This window comes from Euprymna scolopes, chromosome 1 (assembly GCF_053919585.1).
Source record: "Euprymna scolopes isolate OS-2025 chromosome 1, ASM5391958v1, whole genome shotgun sequence".
Lineage (NCBI taxonomy): Eukaryota > Metazoa > Mollusca > Cephalopoda > Sepiida > Sepiolidae > Euprymna > Euprymna scolopes.
The window spans coordinates 28,482,930-28,502,322 of NC_136482.1; the positions used below are offsets into that span (position 1 = coordinate 28,482,930).

At 33.2% G+C, this 19,393-nt stretch overlaps 1 protein-coding gene across 4 annotated transcripts in view; it reads right to left on the reverse strand.

Annotated features, from left to right (window-relative positions):
• The window catches only part of LOC145290933 (rabphilin-3A-like), a 1,108,728-nt gene that overhangs the window by 104,006 nt on the left and 985,329 nt on the right, over positions 1 to 19,393 (reverse strand). For all 4 annotated transcript variants that reach the window (XM_080136654.1, XM_080136564.1, XM_080136609.1 and 1 more), the window contains one exon: positions 12,976 to 13,050. In XM_080136654.1, the coding sequence (XP_079992780.1) occupies positions 12,976 to 13,050 (75 nt within the window). The remainder of the gene's footprint in view (positions 1 to 12,975; positions 13,051 to 19,393) is intronic.

The window sequence follows — 19,393 nt, forward strand, 5'->3', positions numbered from 1 at the left end:
TCGTATTTTTTTTTTATCTCTCCAATTCTCTAATTTAGAAACAAATTTCCTCTATTTTTCCTCCAACCATTTTTTAAACTACAGAAAAATGGGTTATAGTCACGATTGTCTACTCTTTTTGGCTTTCGATTTTTTCTTCACAGACGAGATGACGGCGACAAACAAGGTATGGTCCTTTCTGTTTAATCATTATCTTCCTCGCATATAAAGTGTTAGATCATCCCATTTCCCTGTCTTAAAAGTGACTTTCTTGTCTGCTTGGTCATATCTAAATTATCCATCCAAATGGACAGCAGAAACCGGAAGTCGAAAAGAGCAGGCAATCTTAACTATCACTGGAAGACGTCAATAATTAAAACAAAAAAAGGGAGATAACTGTGCACAGGGAATGACGTCTCAAAAGGATAACACTAGCCATAACATCAGATGGGGGGAAAGTAGACCCTCTAGGTCGGTGATCTGTGACTTGGAGGTATACAAGGATGATTGAACAGTCACTCCCTATTTTAAAAATCTTCTAATTTATTTATAAATTATATTTTTTACATCATCAACATTCTGATCCACATCTGGCATCAATTGAAATGAATGGCTCTCGTCTTCAGGAGGCCTCAAGTTTTGACAAGCTTCTTGGCTTGACAATTACTCCTGATCTTAAATGGAACACGTACATCAAATCTGTTGCCAAGGCCGCTGGAAAAATGGTGGGATCTTTCTATCGATCCGGTAGATATCTCACTGCTGATGCTATTCTCTATCTATATAAGATCCAGGTACGTCCAAGGATGGAATACTGTTGCCACATCTGGGCAGGAGCTGCTAGAAAGGACTTGGCCTGCCTTGATAGAGTTCAAAATAGACTTCGTAGCCTCGTAGGAGATGTCCTTTTCTCTTCCTTGCAACCTCTATCTCACAGAAGAGATGTTGCGAGTTTGTCTCTGATGTATCGTTATTTTCATGGAAAGTGTTCGACTGAGCTTCAATCTATGGTTCCCCCTCGCAAAACTTTCACAAGAAACACTCGTCTAGCTGTACACACTATCAATAATTTCCCCCACTCTTTATCTGTGCCTAAACCTAAACATAGATTCCATGAACAAAGCTTCTTTCTTAGAACTGCACGCCTGTAGAATTGTCTTCCGTTTTCCTGCTTTCCGGCTGACTACAATATGGTTGTGTTCAAGTCTAACGTAAATAAGTTCTTGATGAGCCGTTCCATTTAAGTTATCAAATTTACCAAATTTTCATTACTAATGATTACTATATTGTCCAATTTCTACTGTACACTCTTTAACCCTTAACCTTGAGTGGCCTCTTGGCCTTGATAATGTGGTGATGCCTATGTAAAAAAAAAAGAAAAAAAAAACTTAATGCGAGATTTTATTTAAAATTCAATATGTCTACCACCATTCGCCTTTATTTTCTCAAGCCGCTTGAGCATCGCATCAAGTGATCTTCCTAGAAACTCTTGCTGAATGGCAGTGTTTATTCAGCTCCTTCACTTAGAGATGGTTAGGCTAGGGTTAGATCGACGTCTACATGAATAGCCGGCTATACGCCCATATTAATCACCATGCAACTTTTTGTGGGTGAGGTTGATTAAAACGAACACGTTTACTCTAAGAAGCTAGTGACTTTCCAAGAACTTGAAGGACAACTACGAGAAATGATTTCTGCCGTTGCACAAGAGTTTCTAGGAAGATCAATTGATGTGATTCACGAATGAATTAAAAAAATATTCATCATTTAATAATATAATTTTACTTTTACTCATATTATATATATACATTGTTTTATTAAAAAAAAAAAAAAAAACGAACCCGCTCCCCGATTTTAAATAGATGGGTCTTAAGTAGGACGACTCCCGGGTCTGTTTGCGATATTGCGATACATGATAACACTAGCTAGAACTAGCTTAGATCAACAAAAGATACAATGACAAGGACGATCAGAGACTTCCACAATTTTGAGTGGCCTGCTCCTAATTTTTTGTTCTTCTGTTCTTTTTGTAAACATCTCATGAGCATAACAAAAATATATAACTCAACTGATGCGATTCACGAGCGCTTTAGGAAAATAAAGGAGAGTGGTGGTAGATATATTGAATTTTAATTAAAATCTAACATTATGTATGTTGTTTACATATTAATTTTTTGTAAAAAAAAATATGATTCATACAAGAGTTTTAAAATAGGGAGTGACTTTTCAGTCACGTGATAACATATAATAAACTCAATTTGTTTGTATTTCTTTTTCACTCTTTGTCTTTCTCATTTTCTATCTACCATTGTTTAATATAGAAACAGGTGCCATTTTTCTAATGATCTGCATGCTCTTTCCTTTTACCGTCTTCATCTTTTTCGTTTTCATTCCATCTTCCTGTTGCTTATTTAACTTCATTCCCCCCTTCCTCCCATCGCGATATAGATCGCAGCTATTTAAGATAATAATTTTATCCATGTAGGCTTATTGATCTATCAGAATGATAGCATATAATATCGCAATGATATCGTGAGAAGTTAATAGATCATTATTTGTGAATGCACTCAATAGCGAAGCATGTCGCACAATACAGCAACTAATTCACATTAATGAATATAAAAAGAGAAAAAAAAAAAAACATGTTTAAAAGCTGGGCCTGATAACAATCAAGAAGAGATGTGCGTGATCATATCAGCAAATGACAAAAGGCCGAATAGACATTTTTTTCTACATTCTTTTAGGTGCTTCTTGCAGCTTTATTGAAGGCTCTGTTCGTTAGTTGGTCCGTCAATCGGTCGCACTTAAGTTTGCAATAGCATTTTCCATGGTCTGTCATGTTGAAATAGCATTTTCATCGATCTGCTATGCCTACGTTTGAAAAAACTTCTAAGTTTGAGGAGGAATTTTCGTCGATCATTCACACAAAATTTTAAAATAGCATATTCGTAATGCTGTCATGCTTAAGTGTGAAATAGCATTTTTGTCAATCTGTAATACTTAAGTTTAAAACACCATTTTGTGTTAAACTTGTTATGCATAAGTTTTAAATAGCGACCTTCTCAATCTGTTATGCTTAAGTCGTGTGAAATAGCATATTCGTCAACCTGTAATGATTTAGTTTGAAATAGCATATTTGTCAATCTGTCATGCTTAAGTGTGAAATAGCATATTTGTAAATTTGTGATGCTTAAGTTTAAAATAGCATTTTTTTTTGTTAATCTTGTTATGCTTAAGTTTTTAATAGAAATTTTCTTAATCTGTCATACTTAAGTAATAAATAGCATATTCGTCAACTTGTAATGCTTAAGTGTGAAATAGCATATTTGTAAATGTGTCATGCTTACGTGTGAAATAGCTAATTTGTCAATCTGTCATGCTTAAGTATGAAATAGGATATTTGTCAATTTGTCATGAATAAATGTAAAATAGCATATTTGTCGATTTGTCACGCTTAAGTGTAAAATAGCGTATTTGTCAATTTACAATGCTTAAGTAGGAAATAGCATAATTGTCAATCTGTCATGCTTAAGTGTGAAATGGCATTTTTGTCAACCTGTTACATTAAAGTTTTAAATAGTATTCTCATCTTAAGTCTAAAATAAATTTTCGTCTGTATGTCACATTAAAGTTAGAAATAAAATTCTTGTTACTAAACGTCAAGCAGATCGACTAGACGTATATTATGAATATCGTTTTTTTTTTAAAGATTCCAGTCGTTTCTCTTTCGAAACATTAATTGCTTCCTTTATCAAATAAAGGAAGACAAAAAAGACAGGAGATGGACTCCAATAGAGAACAAAATGGCTGTGTTCATTTTTGTCTTTCACAATAGATCTTCAAGGCAAGGAACTCTTCAAGAAAGAGGAAAGTGAGAAAAGCTGTGTTTTACAAGGAAAACTACATTATTAGACTCAACAGGAGAAAAAGCTAATCAAGAATCGATAGTGAAAAACTCTTAAGGATATATATATATATATATATGTATATATATATATATATGTGTGTGTGTGTGTGTATGTACATATATATATATGTGTGTGTATATATATATATATATATATATATATATATATAGTCATCCACATACAGTACTGTTTCACAGTTTCACAGCTCATCAGTGGTGTGTGTATATATGTGTGTGTGTGTGTGCGTATATATATATGTGTGTGTGTATATATATATTTATACACACACACACACACACTGTACTATTATATAAAAGATATATATTAACTATGTGTATGTATGAGTTCATTCTGTATGGACTCGGAAATGGTTGGACTGATTTTTTTGAAATTTCACACAAAAGTACTTCATATATCTGGGAGTGTTGTTATGTAGGTTTTGTATTGGAATGCATCTGATAAATATCGACAATCAATACTCGAAACAATTCGATTAAAGGAGGTGGTTTGATTTTGACCAAAGTTAACACTTATATACACCCTAACATTACGAGCGCATTTGAGAAGTTTTTTCACCATACAAGCAGAAAGTCCCAGCCTATAAAGTCAATTGTAGATTCTTTGATAAGGCAGGGGCTCGTTCGAAATGAATGTTTCTGTTTAGAACACAAATGAACCATGATACTTGATTTTTGCATTTTAATCTTTAAGTGAAGCCATTATTTACAGACAATTTTTTAAAATCAACAGTAAATTCTCTACAGTGCAATGTAGACTACACTATATTGTGAATTATGTCACTACGGGGGAGGCATGTGAAGCTTCCTTCAGTAGACTGCGAGCGAGGGAAGGTCCCATAACTAGAGCAGAATTTAACATTGAAGGCTCGTTGGAAAGGTAATGACCTGAATTGTGTAGTGGGCAGTTAAGGTCGCACATTAAGGGAATAATCCATCATCCAGAGCTTATTTTTTGGCACTTTTTTTACAGCCATAAAATATTTCAGTAAAGATGCAGTATCTTTCCACCCTCCAAAAATTCTTCTAAAATTACTAGAATTATAGGTTTTCGAGAATGATGAAAACGAAAATAACGTTTAAAATTTCAGGAAACGAGTAGTTTCTAAAATATGAAATCATAATTTCAGAAAGTGGGGTGGGGGGTCACTTTTCTATGTTAATTTAATGTAAAATGAACACCCACTCTATGGCAACCTTTTTATGGGGGGGGGCTGTTATTTTTTATAAGAATATGCATGCGTACAACAATGACCACCACTTATAACATAAAGAATTACGTTGCTTAATACCTGGAAAAATACTTATTTGCAGAAATTTTAAATGCGATATTTGTTTTCAGCACACCCAAAAACCTATGGAAAACAATTTTTTTAAGGTAGGTTTTGTGTTGGTCTATCAAGTCACAATTACCAAATAAACACCATCCCTAAAAAAATAACAGACGCCCCCACCCCAAAGGTGGCTATAAAGTGAGTGTTTATTTTACGTTAAATTAATATAGAAAAGTGATACCTCACTTTTTAAACTATAATGTCTTCATATCTTGGAAACTACTCGTTTCCTAGAATTTAAAAACTAATCTTCGTTTTCAGCACCCTTGTGGTAATTTTAAAGGATTTTTTTAGTGTAGAAAGATACTACACCTTCACGAATGTTTCAATCATAGCATTTAGTTTTGCATATGAAAAATGAACCGCCCCCTTAAGTAAACACTTCATCAAATCTCCACACTAACGTAATGTACTTGCAATAACCTTTATCCCTGAGTGGCTTCCGGTCCTTGATAAGTGGTGATCACTGTGTAAAAAAAAAAAAAAAAAAATATCTGCTATTTCCCTCAAACTTCTGACCTTGATGGAGAGAAGACTATAACTTTCTGCTATGGTTTCAAATGATCTCAAATAACAGTGTAATGTGAACAGTGTAATGTGAACAGTGTAATGTGCTGCTCAACTCCCCATCAAAGTGGCACTTTGACTTGTTTGACGTGAAAATGTAAAAAAAGCCAGTTGACTTAATTCTAAATATTTCTCATATGTTATATCTCCCCTCTTTTGGAAATAGGGTACGATTATGAATATCTCCATTATCAAATAATCCTTATACACTGTGAAATTTACTTTATGTATGAAAACCAAAGAGGGTGGGATATAACATATGAGAAATATTTGGAATCAAGTCTCCTCTTGCTGTTATTTCAGATAATTTGAAACCATAGCAGCAAGTTTTAGTCTCCCCTCCATCAAGGTCAGAGGTTTGGGGGAAATATATATATATATATATATATATATATATATATATATATATATATATATAATCCTTCAAAGGGCGAATGAACTCTTTTTCTGGGTCAATGGCCAACTAGCACCGTGTATATTTGTGTGTGTGTATATATGTGTATTGGGGTGGAGAGGGCTCCTGTAAGCCGTGGTGGAGGCAACCTTTCTAGGAGAAGAAAATCTCCAATTTAAAAAACCATAAAGCGGAAGACCATTACCCGCATTAAGCTGGTTTGCAGTTTAATTTGTTGCTGGCTATCTTGCTCTTGCTTGTTGCTGGATCTCAACATTTTGAACCGAGAGAGAGACTTAGCTGTCGTACAAAGCTAAGACTCTGTAACATCATATTTGTATAGATACTCCCTCAGGCATTTGGGCTCATGGATTTTAAATGTCTGAGGGAGTGGCACTCGTCTGACAAGACGTTGCAATTATCATATATATATATATATATATATATATATATTACAATAGAAAAATGCGAGCATGAAAAGTAATATGGTTAAGCTTAAACATGGAAAAGTAAAGGATTAGTTGCTAAATCTGGAAAAGAAAAGAGACAAGATATTTTAGTAAAAAATATAATAAATTTATAACTTAAAATCTTGCAGTATTAAGAATTGATTATATAATGTTATAAATTGAATTTTAAGAAACAAATTCTAAATGCTGCCATATTTTAAGTTATAAATTTCTTTGTTTTTTTTTTTACTAGAATAATATTGTCCTTTTCTTTTCCAGTTTAAACAACTAGTCCTTCACTTTTGTTTAAGCTTAACCATATTACTTTTCATGCTCGAATTTTTCTATTGTAATCCGTGACTTTTCCAGGCTTCCAATAAATTCATTTGTTCTTTGTTTACTTTTAGTCTTATTTTTTTTGCCCCCCCCATAAACACATATGTAATAACAATGTACGGCACTCGTCTGTTTTCAATACCCCCCATGATCTCCCTTTCATGCTTTCATTTCCTTTGTTTCATTTGTTACTTCTCTTTTCGAATTAGTAGGAACATTAGTCGCTGAAGCGACGTGGTTGCTATGGAAACTAGTCATAAAAGACGTCGCTCATCTCCTTACATATTTTTACGATTTTGAACACCAGAAAATTCATCATAACTTTTGTTTTACTGAACGAAAATTGAAAAAAAATTTTACAATATATCTGAGAAGGTGATCTATAAACTGCGATAATTGTTGGAAATTTGGTCGAAAAATGAGTGAGCGGTGAAGCTTTAAAGCAGTTCTAAATAACTAAAACTGCCACTTAACCAATAACCATATATTCAAACACGGCAGTGTTTGAATGATAAATAGACAAGTAGAGAAAAATGTGCGTATGAGAGATAGAGAAATATAGGTTTAAATAAACAGTGAAACAGAGAAAGAAATGTACTTAGAAATAAAGTATGTGTGTGTGTGTGTGTGTGAGAGAGAGAAAGACAGAGAGAGAAAGAGAGAAAGTGAGAATGTCAGATTGATAAAAGCATTGTTTGACAGTGAAAGCGGATGAATTAGAAACAAAATGGGCGAAAAGGAAATACATATATAGAAAGGTAAAGAGAAAGAGAGAGGTGAGAGTAGAAAATATCAATACAGAATGAGGAAGCAGAAGGAAAAGAAATAAAAATCTGCTAAAGAAAAAGATAAGAGGATTAATTAAGACTAAGAGGAGGAGGAGAGAAAGAAATAACCCCGTTTCTTTCTTTTCTTAAAAAAAAAGATACCCTTCATCTGCATTCAATATTGAACGTATTAGTTAAGTCATTAAGAATTTTAGACACAATAAAATGCAATTAAAAAAGTTTAAAAAAAACAAAAACAAAAAAAAAATGAATTGCAATCGTATTGCTTACAGGAATAATAATGTTCTTGGTAATACTGGTGCCATGCTGAGTACATGACAAAACACAATAGGAAGAACTACAAGAACGAACTTGCACGTCATTAACTGGGAAGAGTGGGGGGGGGGGATCTTTTGGCATGCAAATGAGAATTACAAAATACAATGCCATTCCTGATCTATGATTATATTATTGAATACCGGAATCGGTAATTAGTAGAAATTTACTTTAAAAAATAATATAGCTATAATCTTATGTAGATATGGCAGAAACGCCCGCAGACTTAATGGTTATCCCCTTTCTACGGTGGGAAGATGTAACACAAGGTCGGGAAAGTAGGATTTTAAAAGCCAGCATTCTAGAGGAGGAGCACTCTGGCCTGCTAAAACTGACTGGGTATCTGACTTACCCAACAATGAGCTAACCACTTCTCAAAGGATGAGAATGCAAAGCCTGGGAGGGTGGACCTCCTAGAACTGCACAGGAGCATACCTCAGTCAATAGAAATTAAATCATCTCAACAATGGTCTAAATTCTGGTTACTTTGGAGTCTGAGGAAAAAATAAACCATTTCATTTTTATTAAATTCCTGAGATTGTTGTAATATGTGAAAATATTACCCAGTTCTTCGTAAGATTTTGAATCGATGACTACTGCAAAAATTCTAAGAGCTCAGGCTTCGAAAATACTTTCACAATTTAGTGAGGATGTCCTCTTCCCTTTCCTACAATTTGTTTTGAACAGAAGAGACGTTGCTAATTTTTCTTTACTCCATCATTATTTTCATTATAAGTGCTCCAATTTATGGTTATCTCTGTAAGACATTCACAAGAACTTGTCTAGCTACAACCACCGAAATAATTTTTACTTCTTCTGAACCCTATCCAAAAGTACGCTCTTGACATACCAGATTGGAAAAAGAATAAGACATTTGATAACAGTTTACGGCAACATATCAAGACAAGCAAAGACAAAGAGGAAACGAAAATATTTGTCTTTGCTCTATCATTATTTTTATAGTAGGTGCTCGACTGAGATCTAATCTATAGTCCTTCCCTGCAAAACGTCCGCAACAATTACTCATCTAGCTGCAACAACCACCAATAACTTCCCTCACTCTCTATCTGTGCCTAAAACGAAATAAAAATTTAATGAGGAGAGTTTCTTTCCTAGAACCCTCCGTCTGTGGAACACAATTCCGTGTGTCTGCTTCTTGGATAACTATAATATGGCCGTCTTCAAATTTAATGTGAATAAATTCCTATTCAGTTGTCCATTTAGATAATCTAACCCTACCCAAGTTCCACCATGACTGATCTTGCTGTCTACCATCTTCCTAACACTTAACCCTTGTCCTAGAGTGGCATCCAGGCCTTGATAAGTGGTAACCTTCTCAAGTAAAAATAAAAATGAGAAACCGGTTATGAGAAGAAGACGGCAGGGATCATTTGAAGTCAATGCTGAACCTTTCAAAATATTTGCCTATGAACCTCAATTTCAATTTACTGCCATTAATACTTTTAATAGCAAAGATGATTGGTTATCAATCCTATCCTCCCTGCCTTCAATATAATAATGGACTGCCTCGAATAATAACTGATCTTGATTCTTTTTTACTGACTTCAGTTTTGTGCTGGATAAAACCTAAGTATGGTTTCTATGTTTCACGCCTTTGTTGCAATCATATTGTTTCTTTTTTTTTAATGGGAATCACTCCAGACATAGCATAAAGCTACTTGATGTAAAGAACAAAAAATATAAATACTATTTCAAGGTCAAAAACTAGTTAACAATAAATGTTAGATGGATAGATTCCAACCCAGAAAACAGCAATTCTTCCCTCTTTGTCAGAAACATCGCTCATGGAATGTGAGGACTAAAAGATAAATTAAGGAGAGCGAGAGTTATGCGTCTATAAAAGATAAACTTAAGGTCAACTTTCTAGAATCAGGGATAAGAAAAATAAGATCTTTTTTGGGTTATCGGAATTGGAAAATTTTGTACCTTTTTATGTTTGTTTTGTTTAAAATAAAATTTCCTATTACTGATATGATGATCAATATTTATTGATTTCAAACTATCAATAAAATTAAAATCTATAGATTCACACCTTCAAGCAACTGTATTTTTACATTGACAAGATTATATATGTACATATTACATGGATTTTTGAATTCATCAGAAAAATGTAAAGAAAGAATAAAATCTGTCTCTATATATTTAGAGATTTAAAAAGAATTGGAACTGGTAAGTCTATCGGAATCAGCCATTTTGAATAAATTCGGTAATTGTATCGTTATCGTAAAAAAAATATTGGAATCATACGATTACTACTCAAAATGCACGTACACACTTAAGTAAGGTTTAGCTTACCCCTTTAGTGCCTGAGATATCAAAACACGTCTTTCCCCTTGCATTAAACTAAATATAGCTCACATTTGAACTTCGTATGCCTAGCAACTACATTCCAAGTTTCAAAATTTATAAAATGATCGGTTAATTAATTTAAGAGTGAATCCTATACATACAAATATATAAGTACATACACGTATCTAACGTTATACAAATAAAGATTAGGAAACATTATTATACGTTGTGTACAGGGTGCTAAATAAAAAAATATAAATAAAAAAATTATTCAGTTGTTGCTAACCCATTGCAGAATTTTTCAACCCTATAAACGATTTTTTTTTTGCCATTCAATGTATTTATATGCAAATGAAAAATAAGCATTTGGTCCAATAAACTTCTGGGATTAAGCTTCACTTCTGATCTGAAATGGAATACTTACATCAAATCTGTTGCCAAGATTGCTGGAAAAATGGTTGGATCATTCGACTGCTTCAGAAGGTATCTCACTCCTGACGCAATCCTTTACTTGCATAAGAGCCAAATACAGCCTAAGATGGAGTAATGTTGGTATATCTGGGGTGATGTTATTTAGAGCACCCTGTCCTCCCTTGACAGGATACAAAACTGACTTTGAAATCTAGTGAGTGATGTGCTATTCTCCTCCCTACTTCACCTTTCTCGCAGTTGCTAGTCTTTCTCTATTCTTTTTTAGAGCAGGTGCTCAGTTGAGCTTCATTCTATATACCCCCTCCCCCGTACATGTAAAAAATGCACAATAATTGTCTAATTACAACAACCGTCAATTATTTTTTTTCTTTTCCCCTCTCTATACCTGAAAAAAAAAACTCCCATGAGCAAAGTTTTTTTTTGGAACTACTCATCGGTGAAAAAAAAAATACAGTGGGTCTGCTTTCCAACTAACTACAACATTATCATTTTTAAGTCCAATGTGAACAAATTTTGTTGAACCATCCTGTTAGACAATCTGGTTCTGCCAAACTTCCACCATCATTATCAATCATTACAGTGTCTCACTATCACCTGACATTCATTAACGATTATCCTAGAGTTGTTATGTTGGAAAACACCGGTAATTATTAAAATGATCGATTATTATGATGAAATTATAATAGTCGATTATTATGATTGGTAAAAGTATATTGTTTGATAGAAATATTTTTAAGATGTGAAAAGTTATGTTAAGGTGAAATATTTACCTTTAATAGTTGTCAGGAATGTTAACTTAATGTTAATTTGACAGATGGAATTTAAACTAACCATAATATAAGCAAATATACGTGACAAAAACCCAACAAGGATCTTTAGGCTACGTGTAGTGATGACATAATAAAAATATAGGTTTTGAGATGAAAAGTAGCACCGACGGAGATCAGTTCGATATGCAATGCATTATCAGACGGGTGGAGTTTTATGACAGGATGCCCCTGGAAGCCAGAAGGGGGCGACTTAGAAAATTTAATCTTATACAAAGCATGCCAACTCTGAAAAAGAACCCGAAAAGGAATAAACGGTTATATCAAAATATAATTTCCGTCTGAGCGTTTTCACTTTTGGAGAGAAGCACCTTTAATTTCGGGACGCATGGAAGGAAGATTTGAGCTATGTTTTTGCTGGTGTCCCAACCGACAACGATATCTACAAACGGTGCATTTATGTATGCACACATCAAATAGAGAATACACTAGACGAATCACATATCAGAACGTTAACAATCCAAAGTTAAAATAAACTCATTATAGAAACACATATCTGTTTAATATATATATATATATATATATATATATATATATAAAATAAAATAAAAATTACAATTAAATTTACCAAAATGATCCAAGATGGTAAAATTAAAGTATATTATAAATATTAAAGAATTAATACTTATAAAGTTATCTCAGCCAGATGTAAAAGCTCAATAAAACCAAATAGGAGATAGAGCTTTATAATACGAGCAAACAGTTAATAAAACATGTTAAAAAACACTTTGAAATGAGTTAAAAACATATTTACCGTCATTGAATTATTTATCTTCCACCAGACTATCCATTCACGTGTAATCGCCTTTTTCTTCACCATATTCCCTCTGCTTCACTTTTTTGTTATCAAGTAAGATCTTTGACTTACTTGTTATTTCATCAAATATTTTTGCATGCAAAATCCGATCCCGCATTTTGCTAATTCCTACCCTCTGATGAGAAGGAAAGTATTTCTTCGAAACTCTGCGGATTAAGGACTATCCACTTATCTAGTGTTTCCTTTTCAGATTAAATATGTTTTTAACTCATTTCAAAGTGTTTTCTAACATGTTTTATTAACTGTTTGCTCATATATATATATATATATATATATATATATATATATATATATATATAAGACAAACATATATATGCTCATTATACAGATACGCTGTTTATATATATCCCCAGTATACAACATATAACCGTTTCGTGCCGTTCAAAACCCCTTAATATTACATATCCCTGTTTTGATACTCCACTATCCAACAGAATGACCTTTGAGCCTTGATAACTGGTAACTCTTGGTAAAAAAAAAAAAAATATCAAGGGTTACTCACTTTGCTGGCTCCTGGAAGAAGGTGTAATTTAACATAAGGATCAGACAGCCCATTGGAATCCATTGCTTTTAGACCCTGAAAAGGAACAAAGATAATAGTTAATTCTTTCTTACGTAAAATATCAGTTCAGTATGCGTACTGTTGTTGTGCTAATCATGTCTTTATGTCTCTTAAAAAAACTAATGTACCCATAGACTAATAATAATCTAAAAATAACCCTGTCTTTCTACCAACACTACAAAAAACTTTTCTTTCTTTCTTCCTTTGTGTATGTAAAACCAAACTGAACTTTCATAAACAGAATTTCTTGTCTGCGGAACATGTTGCTGTTAGCCTGCTTCTATACAGGCCACAACATGGCCATTTTCAAATCAAATGTCAACAAAGTTTCCTTTTCTCTCTATCTAAAATTAAACGAAAAGTCTGTGAGCAAAGCTTTTTTTTTTCCTAGAACTGCCCATTTGTTGAACACAATACCTCGTGGAGCTCCTTTCCAGTTGATTACAACATGGTAATTTTCAAGTCCAATGTAAACAAATTCTTCTCGAGCTTCTCTCTTAAATTATCAAATTCTGCCCAATCATCACAATGTTGTCTTGCCATCCACCTGATACTTATTTAAACCTCATCTTTGAATGACTTTTCGGCTTTGATAAGTAGTGACATATGTAAAAAAAAAAAAAAAATTGCTGATCTATCTTTTAAGTGATCACATTTTGACAATCATTTAAAATCCTCTCATTGTATTGTTTCATCATCTAATTGACAGTGTGATTAATCATTATCTTTGTTAAATGGCGACTTATTTTTTTTTTTCTTGAAAGGTCACCACTTATCAAGACTCCGGACCACTCAAGGATAAGGGTTAAGTGTCAGGTAGATGGTGAAACAAAATCAATCACGGTGTGATTTGGGTAGGGCAAATTATCTAAGTGGATTACTCAATAGAAATTTATTTGTATTAGACTTGAAGACGACCATGTTATAGTCAGCTGGGAAGCAGACAAACAGCATTTCACAAATGGACAGCTCTAGGAAAGAAACTTTGTTAATGGAATTTTTATTTAGTTTTGGGCACCGATAGGGAGTGAGGAAAGTAGTTGGCGGTTGTTTTGGCTAGGCGAGTATTTGTTCTGACCATTTTATAGGGATTGAAGCTCAGTCGAACTCCTGCCATAAAAGTATTGATAGAGCAGAGACAGACTCGCAACGTCACTTCTGTGAGAAAAAAAAGGAGTAAAAGGTTATCGCTTACTAAATTTGTATATAAAAAAGAAACCAAAAAACTATATCTGCTTATAGAGTATAAACTTCTATGGATAGACAAAGTATTAGGATTTGGACTCTTTAATAAATGCAACGTGTAAAGGGCTTTTTTTCATGAACTTCATGTCTGGGGACTACTTCTATATAAACTACAACATGGTCGTTTTCAAGTAATCACATTTTGTCCATCCTTTAAAACCCTCTCATAGTACTGTTCCATCATCCAATAGTCTTATTAACTGTTATCCTTGCTGAATGGTGACTCTCTCTCTCTCTATATATATATATATATATACTAGCGGTTCAGCTTGGCTTTGGTCGGGCCCTATGTACTGTTCATAACTTGCTCTATGTGTGAATATACTTTATGTAAAATTTCAAATGTTTAGACCAAAAGTTGTCTATTTAATTTCGTAGAGATTGTAGAGGTCAATTCTTTAAACTTTGACCCCAATTTTGACCCCTTAACATTTAGTATTTTGGTCTCAAATCAAGATACAAAGTTTTACCCATGTCCAAGTTACATGCATCTAAAATTTCACGTATTTACACCCAACATTGGCAGAGGAATTTGTTAGAATATGAAAAGGTCAACTATTTCAACTTTGACCTTTTGGCAGCCAAATTTTCGCCCCCAAACTGATTTAAATGCTTGCCACATGTCTGAATACCCGTTATGGATAAATTTCAAATTTTTAGACCCAAAATTGGCTGACTAGTTTGCTAGACACCTCAAAGGTAAAATCTTTTGAACTTTGACCCCTTGGCATCTCAAATTTTCGACCCAAACCAATTAAAAAGCTTGCCCTATCTCTGAATACCCTTTATGTAAAATTTCAAATGTTTAGAATAGAAATTGGCTGAGTAATTCGGTAGAGATCACAGAGGTCAAATTCTTTTTAACTTTGACCCCAATGTTAACTCGTTAACATTTATTTGTTGGGCTCAAATCAAATTAAAAAGTTTGATCCATGTCCAAGTAACATACATTTAAAATTACAAGTGTTTAGACCCCATTTGCAGAGGTGTTTGATAGAGTTTTCAAAGTTGACAGTCAAATTTCTGGGCGAAAGCCGATTAAAAAGATTTTCTCAAATCTCAATACCCCGTATGTCAAATCTTGAGTCTCTAGACCGAAAATTTACAGAGTTATTTAGTTGGGAAATGTACACAGACACACACACACACACACACACACACACACACACACACACACACACACACACACACACACACTTTCACTTTATATATATATATATATATATATATATATATATATATATATGGCGGATAAAGTTCTAATGTATTATCCATACTGTTGGATATAGCATCAAAAACAGAGCAGTCACTGTCAAAAGGGGGAACGGTATAAAAAGAAACAAATAGGAAGTGGAGTGCTGCAAAAAAACAAAAAAACAAAAAAAACAAACACACCTCAAACTGATAAAAGGATATCCAGAAGATTAAAGACTGGAGACATGTACAATGGAGAGATCCTTTTGAAGAAAAATAACAAGACCATGCAAATGCGTGGAAGAGTCTAAACGGACAAGAGGCAAATAACTCTTCACATGTAGATCATTGCTATCAATAGAAGAATCTAAATTTGTCTCAGAATGGATGTGTGGATCTGTAGACGGCATTATAAAATAAATAAAAAACAGTACAATCATATCAAAACAAATAAAGCTTGAAAGAGACCCCACAACCAGCATTCAATCCCTTGATTCCAAACAGGCTAACTAAAATGATAAGCGCTTCAAGAAACTAATAGAGAAGGAAGAGGTTGGTGACTGACAAAAAGTCTTCCTCTAAACCAACTCCACATATTCTTTAAAGAAATATTCTAAAAGTTTTGGCTTTTTCAAGATAAAAGTTTCAGAGTTATCAAAAGTTTTAAAGAGTTCTAATCTTGCTTTGAAATCTTCTTGCCAAGAACATAAGCTCGTCAATAATGATGCATGTGGCATTCATAGCGCCGCCACGTTTCTCTTTTAGCACCTGTCTACTGATTAAACGAATCTTGAAACCTTTAAATCTTTAAAGATTGGCGGAGTCGAAGATAGGAAGCAAGTGAGAATATGAAAGAGAGAGAGAGAGAGAGGGGGGGGGGAGAAAGAAAAGGGACACATTAAAGAGAGAAAGCATAGAAGAAAAAAAATAAGGAGAAAAAAGAAAAAGAAAAGAGCATGTAAAAGAAAGTGTAAAAAAAGGAAATATTTATAAAAAGAGAGAGAAAGATATAAGGTAGCAATACAAAGTGTGAAAGAAGAACAGAGGAAGAATAAGTGGAAAAAAGGTTTAAGACAAAACGAGAACAAGAGAAAGAGAGAGAGTAAGAAGGGAGTGAGAGTGAGAGAGAGAGAGAGAGAGAGAGAGAGAGAGAGAGAGAAGGTTATATGATAGAAAGAAAGAGGTAATATGAGAAAGATAACAAAAGGTAATATGAGAGGGGGAGAGGAGATAGCCAAAGCGAAAGAAGAACAGAATAAATGAGAAGGTAAAAGATGAAAGGGAGGAAGAACAGAAGAGATAGATAGAGAGCAACAGAAGAAAAGAGGGAAATAATGTTAAATAAATACTATATATATATAAAAAATATATATTCATTGAGAAATAGAGAGATTAAAAAAAAAGCAAACATAATTGAGAGAAAGAGAGAGAAAAGCAAAAAGAAAGTGTAAGAGTAAGGAAAAAGAGAAGGAAATTGTTGCAGTGAGAAAGACAAAAAGGGTAAAAAGGAGAATGGGAAAAATGAGAGACTAAAAAATCAATAAAAAAAATGAAAGAGAAAAAGGAAAATCATGTGAGAAAGAGAGGAAGAAACCTAGCAAAATAAAGAAAAAATAAAGTGAATAAGAAAGAATAGATAGGGAGAATAAGAGAAAGAACGAAAGAACAACAAAGGCAAACACAGAGAAAGAATAAAATAGAATAAGAAAAAAAAAAGAGAAGAATGGAGAGACTATGAGTGTAAATAAGAATCATTCAACCATAACCATTTTGTCTGGTGGCCATCTTCAAAGGCTTTATCTCTTTAATAATGCCCTACGTGACATTTATGAAGCTCGAAAGCCATTCAGAAAACTCCACCTGGTTTTAGTCAGAGGTAAGAATTCCAACGTGAATCAATAATAAAAGGGTTTTTTATTTCGAACGTTTGCCAAATTTATCAGCAGCTATGGACAATAGAAAGCCAGAAGAAGAGCTCTTCAATAAATAAAGGTTAGAAAATGGGTTAGCTTAATAAACTTTTATGTGGCAATATATTACAAAATACATACGTAGCTTTCAGATGTATTGGAGCAACTATTATTGTATAATGTTCTTTATTTATACAAACATTATTGGCTACATATATGCATACATGTTTTGGTTGTGATTTCTGTCGAAATTTAGCGTGAATCAGGCCACTAGTCTCGACTGGTTTCAAAAGCGAATTCTTTTTTTCATATAGAGGGTGAATATCCTATTTTGGTAAAGTATACAATTATTTGTCATGGTCAATATAATTTTATCTTATTACTTTTCATCATTTAACTAGAAAAAATATTTAGACAAACTTATTACTCAGCAATAAATTCTAAAGCTGACTCTAAGTATTTTTTAAATCAAATGCTCCAACCAGCTGTTGAGAACAATTCATGCCTACTTATAAATATACATTCACTCAACATATGTATATACGTATCTTATTTTATCTACTCAAATTCGCTTATAAACACTTCCATATACATATTTTTGTCATCCATATGCAGTACTGTTTTGTTGTATCACAACTCAGTGCGGCTAGACTAGCACCTTTCCCCATCCATGGATCGAACCTACAACCATCGCATTGACAGTCAGCAGGTCTCACCATCAGCCACGAATCAGTGCCATAAATATTTCTCCTCGAGTGTGTATTAAATCCACAATCGCCTGTCGCAACAGTGCTATAACCATCAGCTTGTTTATAAAGAAGTTAATAGTGGGCTTAGCTTAATAACTTAAATATGCGTCGAGTGAAAATATATATATAGTTTTTTTTTTTTATTATACAAACATTATTGGTTACATATGTGCATACATGTTTCAGTGGAATCCCAATTCAAGGATAACATTTCATCATACCCAAAAAGATTCTTTTTTGGCCTGATGAAGTGTTATCCTTTCATTGGGATTCCACTAAAACATGTATGCACATATGTAACGAATAATGTTTGTATAATAAACAGACTATATACCAGCTCTGTCCTGCATTGAGCACTCTTTAATAATCACACGAGTTTCATTGGACTTACATCTGGAAAACCAATCTATAAAACCATTTATATATATATATATATATATATATATATATATATATATATATTATTATTATTATTATTAAGAGAACAGAAAACTTCTGATTGATTATACCTTTTTTTATTTTTTCCATTTTTTTTATTATGGTGAAAATGCTTTCTACATCAAAGGAGACTATGATTTTATTGTCAGTTTGTGTTGATTTGAGAATTTGTAAAAGTTCTTGTGTTGATTTAACGCTGTATTTGCTAGGTAAATATGGGCTGATAAATCCATTAAGGATTTAAGTTAAAGAATAGATTGGGGTGGTAACTTGTGATATATAATGGGTCGGAAGGGGGAGTTGGGTTGGTGTATTTTGATGGTACCATACAGATAACCGGGTTTATAGTCACCGATAATTTTAGGAAGTTGGTAATTACCGATGTGGACATTCTTGGTAGTGATAAGTTTGTTAACTTCGGTCTATATTTTACTGGTGAGATTGTTGTTGATTTTTTAAAATTTTGTGTCGCCATTGTGGTCGTCGACGATGGTTTCCAGTTTGGTGTGGTAGTTGGATTTATTAAAAACCACATATATGTTTTTTTTTTTTTTTTTTTTTTTTTTTTAGCCTTTTTTATAGTAATATTGGAAGGGTTGTGTAGCTCATTGCCAGAGTTTTTAAGTTTTGGGTTTAGGATTGATTTTGATTTTTGTTTACTATCATGTCGGGTTTTTATAGCCTCTGATTTTAGTAGATCTCGTGTGTGTCTTGGTTTGTGGTGATTTTATTTCAAGTTTGGTTATATCTGCATGAAGTAATTCTATTTCTGCTTTTATGATCGAACCGATTGAGTAGATGGTAATTGGGTCCGGAATTTAG